Source organism: Monodelphis domestica, chromosome 2 (assembly GCF_027887165.1).
Source record: "Monodelphis domestica isolate mMonDom1 chromosome 2, mMonDom1.pri, whole genome shotgun sequence".
Classification (NCBI taxonomy): Eukaryota; Metazoa; Chordata; class Mammalia; order Didelphimorphia; family Didelphidae; genus Monodelphis; species Monodelphis domestica.
The window spans coordinates 129,855,592-129,868,592 of NC_077228.1; the positions used below are offsets into that span (position 1 = coordinate 129,855,592).

The 13,001-nt window shown below is 33.4% G+C and overlaps 1 protein-coding gene across 9 annotated transcripts in view; it reads left to right on the forward strand.

Moving 5' to 3' along the window:
- Positions 1-13,001, forward strand: part of MARK1 (microtubule affinity regulating kinase 1) — a 162,977-nt gene that overhangs the window by 102,422 nt on the left and 47,554 nt on the right. For all 9 annotated transcript variants that reach the window (XR_008916221.1, XM_007481424.2, XM_056815962.1 and 6 more), the window contains exons 6-7: positions 2,305-2,375; positions 8,437-8,493. Coding sequence is in view for 8 of the 9 variants with exons in the window: in XM_007481424.2 (XP_007481486.1) it covers positions 2,305-2,375; positions 8,437-8,493 (128 nt within the window). In the remaining variant the exon portion in view is untranslated. The remainder of the gene's footprint in view (positions 1-2,304; positions 2,376-8,436; positions 8,494-13,001) is intronic.

Genomic DNA, 13,001 nt, shown 5'->3' on the forward strand with positions numbered 1-13,001 from the left:
GAAAAGAGAGCCAAATGGCAATTTCTCTTTTATTCCCATCGTCCTAGTATGTGCCAAGCACACAGTTCAAAGCTTAGTTCAATTCAATTCAATTCAATTCAATTCTAAGGTAGAAGAGCAGTAAGGGCTAGGCCAATGATGGCAGATCTTTTAGAGATGGAGTGCCTAAACAGCCATGTGTGAGCCTCCCCTCAAACCCCCCCACCCTCCCACCCCCTGCTTAACCCCTTACAGGAGAGGGAGGAAGCACTCCCACTGGGAAGAGGGGCAGGTCATGTGAGAAATGTCCTCAGGGGCATGTGGAGGGGGGAGGTGCAACCTCCTCTGGCATGTGTACCATAGTTTTGCCAACATGGGGCTAGAAAAATATGGTTAAGTGACTTGCCCAGATTCACATAGCTAGGAAGTATTCGAGGTCAGATTTGAATTCAGGTCCTTCCCCCTCCAGGCCTTGCTCTCTATTCACTGAGCTACTTAGCTTCCTGGAGCCTAATTCTAAAGCAAATGTTAACAGACTTAACATTAATAAAAGGCTTAAAGACTACATGATTTATTCAACTAGTTCTTTCTGCCTTCTAAGTAGTTTCTATGACAACCAGTCTATGGGAATGCTTTGTGTGTATATAGATATAGATAGATTAAGGGTAATTCTGCCAACTATATAAAGCCACCCGTAATTCCTAATCTGCTGGTCTTCTCTCCCAAAATTACATGTTATTTATTTTTAATTTGTTATATATATACATCTGTACATGTTTGCCATATCATAGAGCATAAGCTCCTCAATGGTGGGGGCTATTTCTTTCTTTTTTTTTTTTAATTTTTATTCCTGGTATCAGCTCAGTGCCTAGTATATGATAGGCACTTAAATGCTTCATTGAATGATTGATTGAACATATAGTATAATCCCTCCCCACATACATATCATGTTCTTAAAATGTTTGCATTTCTAGGCTTTATCTTACATAAAACCTTGACATGTTATACTTGTTTTATTTTTAATATTTTAAGAAAGCATTCTTGCTTCCTTAGGATTTCTCAGATTCCATCTGTTATATCACTTTAAATAAGACAAGGAACAAGGAATTATTGATTCTCTGTTTTTAAATTATGATCATATGTAGTATGTAAGAATATTTCAGGGGTTATAGAATATCCATTACCTTTCTAGTACATACAAAATAATATTTCATTGTGTTTACTATGCCTTCAGTTGGTAATTATCTTTCTTACTATATTGATGACTGGCACAAATACTGAAACCAAAGTGGGAAAACATTTTGTGGAAGAGTTAAGTGGTAGACTAGGCTAGAAGAATTAGATGGCTTCTATTGATTTCAGATTCAATTCAACAAAATGTATTAGTACCGTATTCTTATCACCATGCTAGACCCCTGAACAAATGGGAAAAAATAATAGCTAGCTTTATCTAGCATTTTAAGGTTTGCAAAATGCTTTACAAATATTATCTCATTTTATCCTCACAACCTTGAGAGATAGGTGCAATTATTATCCCCATCTTTACAGATGAGGAAACTGAGGCACAGAGTGGGTTAAGTGACTTGCCCAGGGTCCCACAGCTAGTAAATCTCTCTCTGAAGCTGGATTTGAACTCAGGTCTTGTTCACTCCAACTACAGCACTCTTTCCACTGCACCACCGGCTGCCTCCATGTACCAGGTACAGAAGCATGACGCTATCTGAAGCTTTGAGGAGTTTGCTGTCCAGTGGAGGAGACAGTGGTACAGACAGTAGGATAGACGTTCACTGAGGGTGAGACACTGGGGTGGGCTGGAGTAGTGAGGGGGACTTTAAGCACAAAATGGGGTTTTAGTTAGAGCCTGAAGACCATGTAAATTAAAATACGCAGGAGAGGGTTGTGAGGAGGCAGCTTTTGTTGTGGTGGTGGTTGTTGCTGTTGAATATTGAAGTGTTGTAAACCTTGGATCTTCAAGTAGCCCCAAAATATATTCCAAAGGCAAATATGAGTTATATTTGTGTTTTTAATTTTGATGACCTAGTAATAGAGAATTGATGATATTTTTAAGAAAATAATACCAGAAAGCAAGGTTTTCTGGTTGTGCATTATGTATATTCATTTTTAGAAATTTTATTAAAGTATAAAAACTGGTTATGATCATATTTAAACATGCAAGCAAGCTTTTTCACCCAAGTTCTAATAGTTTGTTAATAATAGGCAAAAGTTGGTGACCACATGACTTTTTAAAAAATGACCTGAAATTACATATGTTCTTAATTGAAAAATAATGCTTATTTCACTGTCTGCTTTACCTTTATGACTCAGGTGAAGTGTTTGATTACTTAGTTGCCCATGGAAGAATGAAGGAGAAAGAGGCCCGTGCAAAATTTAGACAGGTATGGAAAGTATTTTCCTGATATTTTCAGTGACACAAATAATGGGCAATGTCACCAGGTTGGAACCAGAATTCAAAGTGGTATTGTAAAAAGTAAAATTCAGGTTTTTTTAATACTATAGTGTGTTTTGTTATTGTTGCTTGTTTTATTTTTTTAAAGGAAAAATTCTGAAAGAAAAAAATTCTGAAATCAAAATTTAAATAATACGGATGATTATTTTAGGCCCTTATAAATCAGCCAACTTTTTATAACTTTGACTCACCACTTTAATACTTTGTATATCATGAAATAAAGATGACATTTCTAGCAGAATTGTTATCAAATTTTAATTTAGTATTATACCACATTATATATCATAATGGGTATGTATGTAATGATAAACTTGAAACTTATGTATAATTCTTAAGCCTCTTGAATGAATGAATGTAAAAGCATTTATTAAATGCATACTATGTGCCAATAAAAACATCATTATTTGCTATAATAATTTTATCTGAAAATTTAACTAATAAAAGTTAACCATGAGAGAGTAGCAAAAGAGCCCAGAAAATGCCTCAGTAAGGTTTCACATTAAAAAGAAAAATGTGACTGACAAAGGCAAGGCTGGGTTAGAATATAATTTCATTTGTAAAGTCTTAACAAAAATATTATGAAAAATTATGATCAATATTACCTTATTAAGCAACAGTGACACCTAAAATTTAAAGAAAGTTGTTAGATATATAACCAAGCAAAATCATCCCAAGAATATTCAAAAATAAAAATGAAAGGAGAGTGACAAAGAAGGAAAAAAGAAATAGGTTTACAAAAACTATTTTAATAAACTTTTCTCCATAAAAGTTTGCAAAGTCACCATACTGGGACCTTAACATCAGAGTCCCAAACGTACTTTTACAGGAGCTGGGGATGGTACTAAAGAGAATGAAACCAGAACAAGTCTAGATAGGTAAGATATGTGCTAGAGACTATATGTATATGTATATATGTATATGTAATTGTATTGGATTCATTTTACAAGATATCTAAAGGAAAGGAAGATGCCAGAATGGAAAAAAAAATCAAACCTTGTTAATAATTCAAAAAGGTAACTGAAAGAGCATTTGAAACTCCCAACCTACCTTCCTACTCTTGTCCATATAAAATCTTTATGAGAGTCATATATGGACAAGTCTGGGGAAGTCTATCTAAAGGTATTAGTGGGAAACAAGCAGCTTTTTGTAAGTGATATTTTAAAACGGGCCACATAGTTATTATTTCACAATTAGCTGAAGGATTTAGAGACCAAAAGATCCCATTTTGCTTACTATTTGTTGAATATGAAAAAGTATTCGACCAAGTAGAACAAAATATGCCCTCAAAGACATTTTTACAACAAGATATTTCCTCTCTTTATATCAGTATATACGTTCAAGATTTCTTGGAAGATGTCACAATACAGATAACATTGTTCAGTGATACTTTGACATTAAGCATCAGGAAAGGGATAGAGATAATTATTCCCTGGAAGTGTTCTCCACTATGATGTGGGAATTCCAATAGAGAATGCAGGTAAGAGAATATTTCCTTGTGGATGGTGAGGTTCTCCAGCTTTTCTTGGTCGCAGATAAAATTGTGCTGATTGACTGAAGCCCCAGACAATGAAAAACTTCCTGGATGGGACCACACAATAGTTTAACCTAACCTATCCATCCACCCAGGAAAGACCATATGGATGAAGAATGTCTGTAGTCTAGATTTCAGTAAGCATTTGGATAGATGTCCCATGAAGCTTGTACAAGACTGGCTCAGAAAACTGAGTTCAAAGTTGAACAGGAGAAAGGGCAGCTGGATTGCCTTCAGGAAATCCCAAAAATTTATTGACCCCACCCCCCACCCCCCAGAATCTCATGAAATCAAAGATTCAGCTTTTCATTACTAATGTTTTTCTGTCGTTACTATTTGGCAGTGAGACTTGTTAATATAATACCATTACCTTCAACATCCTAAAAATGGGTATTACACTGAGAGCATTGGAGAGATACATGGTAGATTTGATCAGGAAAGCTGCATCCTATAACCATGAGAAACTGTGAAGAATAGGATTAAAGAATGTAATAAGGGAAGTAAATAGAATTTGGTTGCATGGAATGACAGGTGTCACAGTGAAGTATAACAGATAGACAGTGAGTGTCCTATTTTTGCCCTCCACTATCAGTAGAGAATGAGGATGGTCTTCAACACTTTTGGTGAATCTCCTATGACATGGTTCCCTGCTAGAGCATGAATGAGTTGCAAAACACGTTATTGAGAATACTTATACCAGTGAGATCACAGGTTCATTTGAGTATGTGCTAGTATTGAGCATTACAAATAGAGAATTGAGAGCTCACATTCTAATTGGGGAAGACAACACAGTTAAAAGTAATAGGATATGTGGATCCTCAGAAAACACCTCTTGGAACTTAACTGTACAGAAGTCTTGCATACATGTATTACATAGAGTTTTAAATACTGTCCTTCGTATTTAGTGATGATATTGCTATTGTGATTAGTATCCATGTTTTAGGTTTTAAAAGGACTATTCATTTTGTTTAGTCCTTATAGGTGTGCATGGGATCTTATAAGCATGGAAGAAATTCACATTCATAGCGTTAATCTGGGGCCCGGATTCTAATAGAAATTAGATGTGAAACTTATGAAATAAGTCCAGTTTATATTGAATTTCTAGTAAAATTGAAGTAAATGGCCCATTAAATCCACCTCAAATCAGAGATATTCTGTAACTTTGTGAAGTATTTTTTACAAAAGTGAACTTTCTTCAACTATTAGCAATGGCTCATTTTGTACGGTCTCTTTCTAGTTCATCATAAAAGTAAATGATCCTAATGAAACACTCAATTAGTTTGTTATTATCCTCCATAAAACTGGTAAATAGCAACTTCACTTTAATTAAAATTTACTATCAGATATATAGGATCTTTCAGAAAATATTTTCCCTAAATTCTTTTCTACCTTCTTTAATTATACTGGAGGCCATTATCTTGTGTGGTGATAGGTAAGCCTCTTTAGCCACAGAGTTGTTTAGGTGACCCTCTAAGATTGTAAGTTTCAGAGGTGTTGGACCACATAGAAGCACTGCAGAATGTGACTATGACAGGAAATTGTCTTTCTTGTTGTTTTATAGTTTGGAAGGGATCATTTAGAACAAGGAAGATGAACTATATGTGAGATATTTGATTCAATTAATAGATTAATTATGAAAAGCATCTTGAAATTTGTATATATGAATGGGTTTTATAATGACAATAAAATATAGTGAAATTTCATAAAAGGAACTGGAACTTCTTAAAATATTGTTTAGAAGAAGCAAACTTTTAACTTAAAAAACTTAAAAATACAACTAAATGACAAACTGAATTTTTTATGCAAAGTTAATTCTTTTCAGAATTTTAGAAGCTATGTTCTTTTTACATAATGCTAGAGGATAACAGATATAATTGATGAAGGGAATAAGGAATGAAGAAAATTACATTCCTTTTTTCTTCCATCTTGGATTTTAATAAACATATCTACAATTGGATAATGTGATCCATAAGTGATCTCACTCCTTTGATTACTCACTCTAGCTATACTAATGAAAATCCATCCATCTGCAATATGACAGCCCAATTAGAATTTTATTTAGTGTAACTAAATGAGTATGTAAATAGAAATTGTTACAATTACTCAGAGCCAGGAAGAACAAGGTTCTTTAGAAATCTTATACATCAGGATTCCCTTGACACAGCTTATTAGATATATCATTGATATCTATCATAAATAGGTAGTGAGACTTATCAAGTATTCCCTATATATATATATATCCAGCAGGTGGCGTAGTAAAACCCTTAATGACCCTGCTCACAAACGTGACTCCATAACAGTGAAAGTCATCTTACTGTAAGAGATAACTGAAAACCATGTGTGAAGACCATGACCCATAGTCATTTATAGAAGCATTTACTCAGTCCAAGTCCATGTTGTTGATATCAGATTGTCAGAATTAATTGTAATTATGATTATGTAATTTATTAAAGATCTTGTTCAAATTAGCAAAACAGTGTTAGCAAAATAGGTGGCTTTTGTTAGATGAAATGCTACCTTGTACGGGATTCCTTTCTTAGTTCCTGCCAGCTGGTGGTACCTTCCTGTCTGTGAACTCTGTATATATCTTGTATGCACCTATTTATATACATGTTGTCTTCCTCAGTAGAATGAATGTAAATTTCTTGAGGGCAGGGTCTATTTTTACTTTTTCTTTGCATACTGAATAGTTAGCACAGTATCCCTTGTGTAGAGTAAGGGATTAATAAATGCTTGCTGATTGGTTGATTTGTGGTGTTTCAGTAAAATGAAATTACTTTAGTAAATGGTATACATATGTATAATAAAAATTAGGTGACTACTTTCAGCACATAGCTGAAGGAAACCAATATTTAAAATCAGCTTCTAGTCATTGGTAAGAATGACACAGGCTGATAAGTACATATATTTCAACTTGCCTGCATCCTATCTATCTTTCATTTCAGTGAGTATCTAGAGAGCCTCTTCCTTAAATTTGCTATATAAACCTGACATGCTTGCATGAACTAGTAATTAGTTTTATGCTCATGCCTCCAATATCTACACCTCAGAAATGCTCTGTTAACAAATAGCTCTTTAAAAATACTTTTAAAAAATCAAATGCAATTTTTGGTTACTCTAGTACCCCATACTGCAATAAGTATAATTGTATGAAATTAGCAAAAAATTTTCCTTTACCATAATGTAAATCCCCATTTCTAGTTACATTTGTGCCTTGTTTAAGTTATATTATATATTTAAGCAACCAAAAAAAAAGACAAACCTATGATGATAAATTTGTTGAGGTGGTGGTTATTAATATGAACTTCTACCTACTTAAGTTAGTTCCATTAAATATACAAAGCAGTCCATGATGTTAGCTTTGGAAGGAACCACCAAAGACCTTCATTTGATAGGTGAAAAATCTGAGGTCATGAATGACTAAATAATTTGAATCTTTCAGTACCTTGGATGATTATGTTAAATAAGTTATTTAAGTTAGAAAATATCTGAGTTAATAATTTGAACCCAGATCTTCTGCAAGTCCTGTTCTCTTTCCATTATCTCTACACTGCTTAATTATTGCTTGGTATCCTTTCGGTGTTTGTATTAAAGTGATAGAATGTGTTATACTACATTTTTGTTTGTAATTATGAGTTTCTACTTAGCATTTGCTCTTTAGAGATGAAAAATGCCTTGTAACTGTTGTTTATAGTAAAATTAAAAAAAAACTTTGTTACACATTGGCATTATTACTGAGTTTTTTACAAATATGGAGCAATTATTTTAGTTAAATACTTTGATGTAGTAAATTCCAGGTAGAGCTAAGGTGAAATTTTACTTTTTCTTCTATACAGTTAAGCTAGCTATTATGTTGACAATTTGAAAACAGGCCTTAGTGTTTGTCCTTTAAAATTTTTTCCAATGTGTATTAACAAATAAGTTTTAGGTGTTCTAAACACCTCACTGATAAATCATTTTAATAAGACTCATTTGTCTTTAATAAAGTCTCTCAAATATATTTGTATAATCTTGGAATAAAGTTTTGCATTTTTTATTAGAGCACATTATTGTAAAATTTTTGGAAATGTACTAACAATTATTATGTTACTGGAATCCATGAAGTTACATCATCTGAACAAGAACATAGAGAGCATAATTTTGAAAATGTAAAAAGGAATAACATAGCCTACATAAAATTCTTAAATTTCATAAGGAAATTAAGAGGTATTTTTAAAAAATACTTTAGAGAGAGAGAATTTTGACTTTTCACTTGACATCTTTAAAGAAGAAATTTTTACTCATTAAAACTTTAAAGATTACTATATTGTTAAAGCAAAGCCATAGTAGGAGAACTAAATATAATGTCAGAATTTGAGTAGTTGATAGCTGGCATGTATCTAAAACATAGGAAAGAGAAGAACCAAGGGAAAATGTTTTTATATCATAGTCTTGAATTTTTCATTGAAATGTTTTCCAGATTGTGTCCGCAGTACAGTATTGTCATCAAAAGTGTATTGTACATCGTGATCTCAAGGTAAGCAGTTGGTATTCTGATTTTACAAACTATAACTTATATTAGAAAAAATTAATATGATTCATTATGGCTAAGGAACCAGAAACTCATTAAATAGGAAAGTTTCATATAAAACATGTTGTAAAGTTTTAGGTAAATAATTATGCTGACATTTTAATTCAAATATTAGAATGAACTACTTCATACAGTAGTGGGTTTTCCTAGAAGCAGAGTTTTCAAATATCATCTATATCAGTGGTTTCAAAACTGAGGGCTCTATATTCGTAGTGAGCCATGACACAACCCCAAGGGGTAACCCACAGTATCGTGGGTTCAATGCCAGTTCTCTGACATAACCACCACCCCTTTGCCCCTTATTGCTTAAGTTTCTCAAAATTGCACCTAATCTTAAAGAAATATTTTAACATGCATTATCTATATCAAATTGCGTGCCTTCTCAGGGGACAAGGAGGGAGGGGGAAAGAGAATTTGGAACTCAACATTTAAGAAAACATGTTAAAATTTTTTTTAATTACTTGTAAAAAGAAAAGTATTTTAAAGTATCTTAATACATATTTATCTGTAGCAGGGATTCCTAACATGTTTTTCTTGAACTTCTTTTAAAAATATTTTGATAATCCCATGTATTTTATTTATGCATCTAAAAGCATTATTCTGAGAATAGGACTATAGACTTCACTAGAATGTCAAAGAGGTCCGTGACACAAAAAAAAGATTAAGAATTCCTTCTCTAGAGCTTTATAGTTTATAAAGCACTTTACTCTCACACTAATTCTCCAAGTAGTGAAAGTAATTTTATTTTATTAGAAATTTATATATAATTTATGTCATATAATAAAATAGTAAATTTATTTGACAAGGAAACTGAGGCTCAGAAAAATTGCCATATTCCAAACTCAAACCTAGCCCTTCTGACTCTAAATCTATGTTCTGAGCCTTCTATTAAAACTGTAATGTACTATTTTAAGCAACATGTATTTGTTTTTAGTGATAAATACTACATACTTCAAGTGACCTTAGAGATCATAAGATTTCAAGCTTGACTTTAGTTAGAGATATCACTTACTCTCATTCCCTTACTTATTTAATTGGGATAAATGACTGTTTCAGAATTGGAAGGGACCTCAGGGGCCATTTAGTCCAATCAATATGCAAAAGGAATCCCAGTGTGGCAGACGAAGGGATCTTCCTTGATGACTTTCATTGGTGCTATTTTCTGGGATGGCCTATTCTAAAATGTGGGCAGCTCTAATTGTTGGAAAGGTTTTTCATACATGAAGTTCAAATGCTCATTAAAATTGCTATCTATTGCTCTTAGTTCTCTCTTCTGGGACCAAATAGAACAAGTTTAATTTTCCCATTCATATGATAATCCATCACACACAGTTATCTTGTTTCTGCTGAGACCAGACTTCATACAACACATAACTAAGGTTTTTCACCATTCTGGATTACCCTAGTCTCCAGCTTGGAATGTTACATGGTGTAGAGGATAGAGTGCCATGCCTGGAGTCTGAAAAGTTCATCTTCCAGGATTCCAATCTGGCCTCTGACACTTATTGTATAATCCCAAGGGAGTCATTTAACCCTTTTTGCCTCAATTTCCTCATCTGTAAAATGAGTTAGAGAAGGAAATGGCAGACCACTCCAGTATGTTTGCCAAGAAAACCCCCAGATGGGGTCACAAAGAGTTCAACACAACTGAGTTGATTAAACAACAAAAATCTCTGGCTCATTGGTGTCCTTTATAAACTTTAGTATTCAGAACTTAGATTCAGAATTTAGAATTCAGAACACAATATTCTAGATATGTACTAACCAGCATAGAATTATCTCTTTATTTCTGGAGGCCATAGCTTTCTTATTGCAGTCCAAAGTAATAGAATTTTAATTTAATTTTAAAAATTTAAAGAAAGATTAGCCAAAAAATTAGTTTCAATCTCTTTAGCTCACTGGGGCTTGAATTTTTTAAAGCAAGGAACTTTTGCTTTGGAAAATAGTTTTAAAACATTATGGAGTATTTGAGTTTGATTTGAATTCTGAATACAGCTTTATTTTCTACTTTTCCTAGAGTCTTTCTTTACTCTTTCCTGTTTTACTCTCATTTGTTAAGTCGCAGTAAAGTGTAACTAATTGCTATATCTTATGTAATTGGCAAACTGGTCCTATTTACTTGAGGAGTTATCAGACATCAAACACCAAGGTTATCCATTCATCATGGGCCAGGTATTCTGACTTTTGACTTGCCACCAGACTTTGATGACTCTGGAAGAGAGATTGAGGCTCTTTTTTGCAACTCTGCCTCACTTATATCCAACTCATATGCAAGTCAAGACATCACAGTGTGATGACTTTGGTGCTTTTCAAAAATAAGAATGAAAAACAAAAAAAATTGCCTTTTTTTACTACCTTATCATACTGTTGGTTCCTCTTGACCTTGCAGTCAAACTAAAACATCTAGATCTTTTTCTTATATAGAATTAACTTTTTGATTGTGTACTTTGTCAGTGTAGATTTTGACTGTCTCTGATAGATTTATTTACTTATTTATAAATTATTTGCATGTATGTCTTAATAATTATATACATCATGAGAGACAAAATAGAAATTAAAAAGTACAATAAAAATGAAATAGTATTTGATCCTAGAGTTAATAGGGCACCACTGGAGTTTACTGAGTAGTGGAATGATATAGTCAGCCCTGTGTTTATGGACTATCACTTTGCTAGTTGTGTGGAGGGTAGGTTGAAGATGAGTGAGACTTGAAGCAAGGAGGAAGGCTATTGCAGTACTCCAGAATAAAGGTTTCAGTTATATATAAAAGAGATGGGGTGCAAGAGATATAATGGAAGCAGAATCATCACGACCTGGCTTGTAATTGGATGTGTGGAATAAGAAAGAGTAAGGAATCAGTGATGACACTGAGGTTGCAAACCTAGGTGACTTTAAGGATAGTGGCATCCTTGGTGGAAATTAGGAAGTTTGGATGAGACAGGGTTGTGGTAAAAGATAATATAATGAAATTTGTGATACACAGATCATAACTCATTCATTCCTATTTATCCTGTGAAATGTACTCAAATCCATTGAAAATGAAAAGGGGGAGGTCAGGTAGGACCCCTACTCCTACTTGGAATCTAGGAACACAACTACCACAAGGGCAGTCTACTGCAATCACAGGGTGATAGAAGGAGCAGTTTGTGGCTTACTGGGGATAGGGGAGAATTCTGCCTATGCAACTGCTTGTATTGGTGATGTTGCTTGGATCATGGTAAGTTTAAGGGGATGTTGGGAGCTTGCACAGCCATAGAAGTTCAATTGTGGAATAGAGCAGGAAGGAAAAGTTGAGCAGTAATGGGCCAAGAGAGTGTGTGGTTATCTGAGAGACTATGCAGTTGGCTATTGCACTGAATATGGGGACATGCCATGGCTCACTTGGAGTGTGGTTTGCCTCCCCCCCTCCCATTGACCATAGGTATAATTTATATTTGAAAACCCACTACTGTGTGAAGGCAGTTCATTATGAACTTTGGTGAATTTAACTATTAAAAAGATGTTTCTCCTATAGGGCCAAAATTGCCTCTATTCCTTGCCCAAGGCAACACAACTACTGATTCTACTGATAGTCAATTAAAAACAATTATGTAAGATAAAATTTCCTCTCTAATCCTCAAGTGTACATAATTAAGAGTTGAGGAACCATCATTCTAGCACTAGAATCAAATACTGTACTTAAAAGTGTAAGGGACCATAACTTACTTGAATTTCATTTTGTCATCTGTAAAATTGAGAAGATAATACTTGTAATACTTCATAGGGTTGTTAAGGAGGAATCATCTTTTTAAAATTCCAAATTGAAAAAAATCAAAATAAGCATTTTCATGAGAAAACACTATAAATTGTAAAATATATTTAGAGTGAACTATTTATTATTAGCTTATCTAACTCTTTCCTCTTAGGAGTTAAAAAGTGAAATGATCAAGAGTAAGAAAATTTGTCCAAGATCACACTCTAGTAATGAAGTCTGGAACTAGAACTTTTATCTGCTCATTCTAGTCCCTCTATTATTCCATACCACATGAGTTATCTTTTATTGTCTATATTTTCAGTGGCATCTGTCCTCATGATTGATTAATTGATTGATTGATTATGTTAATTTGGGGTAGCTGTTTAATTCTGAATACTAATTACATTTAAATGATTATTCTGAAAGGAGATTTTAGGTTGTAATTATGTTGAGAAAAAATGTTTTAGATGTTTTTTCCCTTTACTTCTTAGTTGTAGTTCCTTAATTTAGTACACCATGCTCATAACTATCATGTGTTTCTTCATTGGCTTTTGCAACTCTTGGAACACTATAATGGTTCATGGCTTGTAACCAAACAGCAACAAATGGTGGAATATTGTTATTAAAAGGGTAGATCTTCATTTCTGATAAATGTTTTATTATTATTAATGGAGATTTGGAATATCATAAGAAAAATCCAGCCTCTTCTATTTTAAATTCA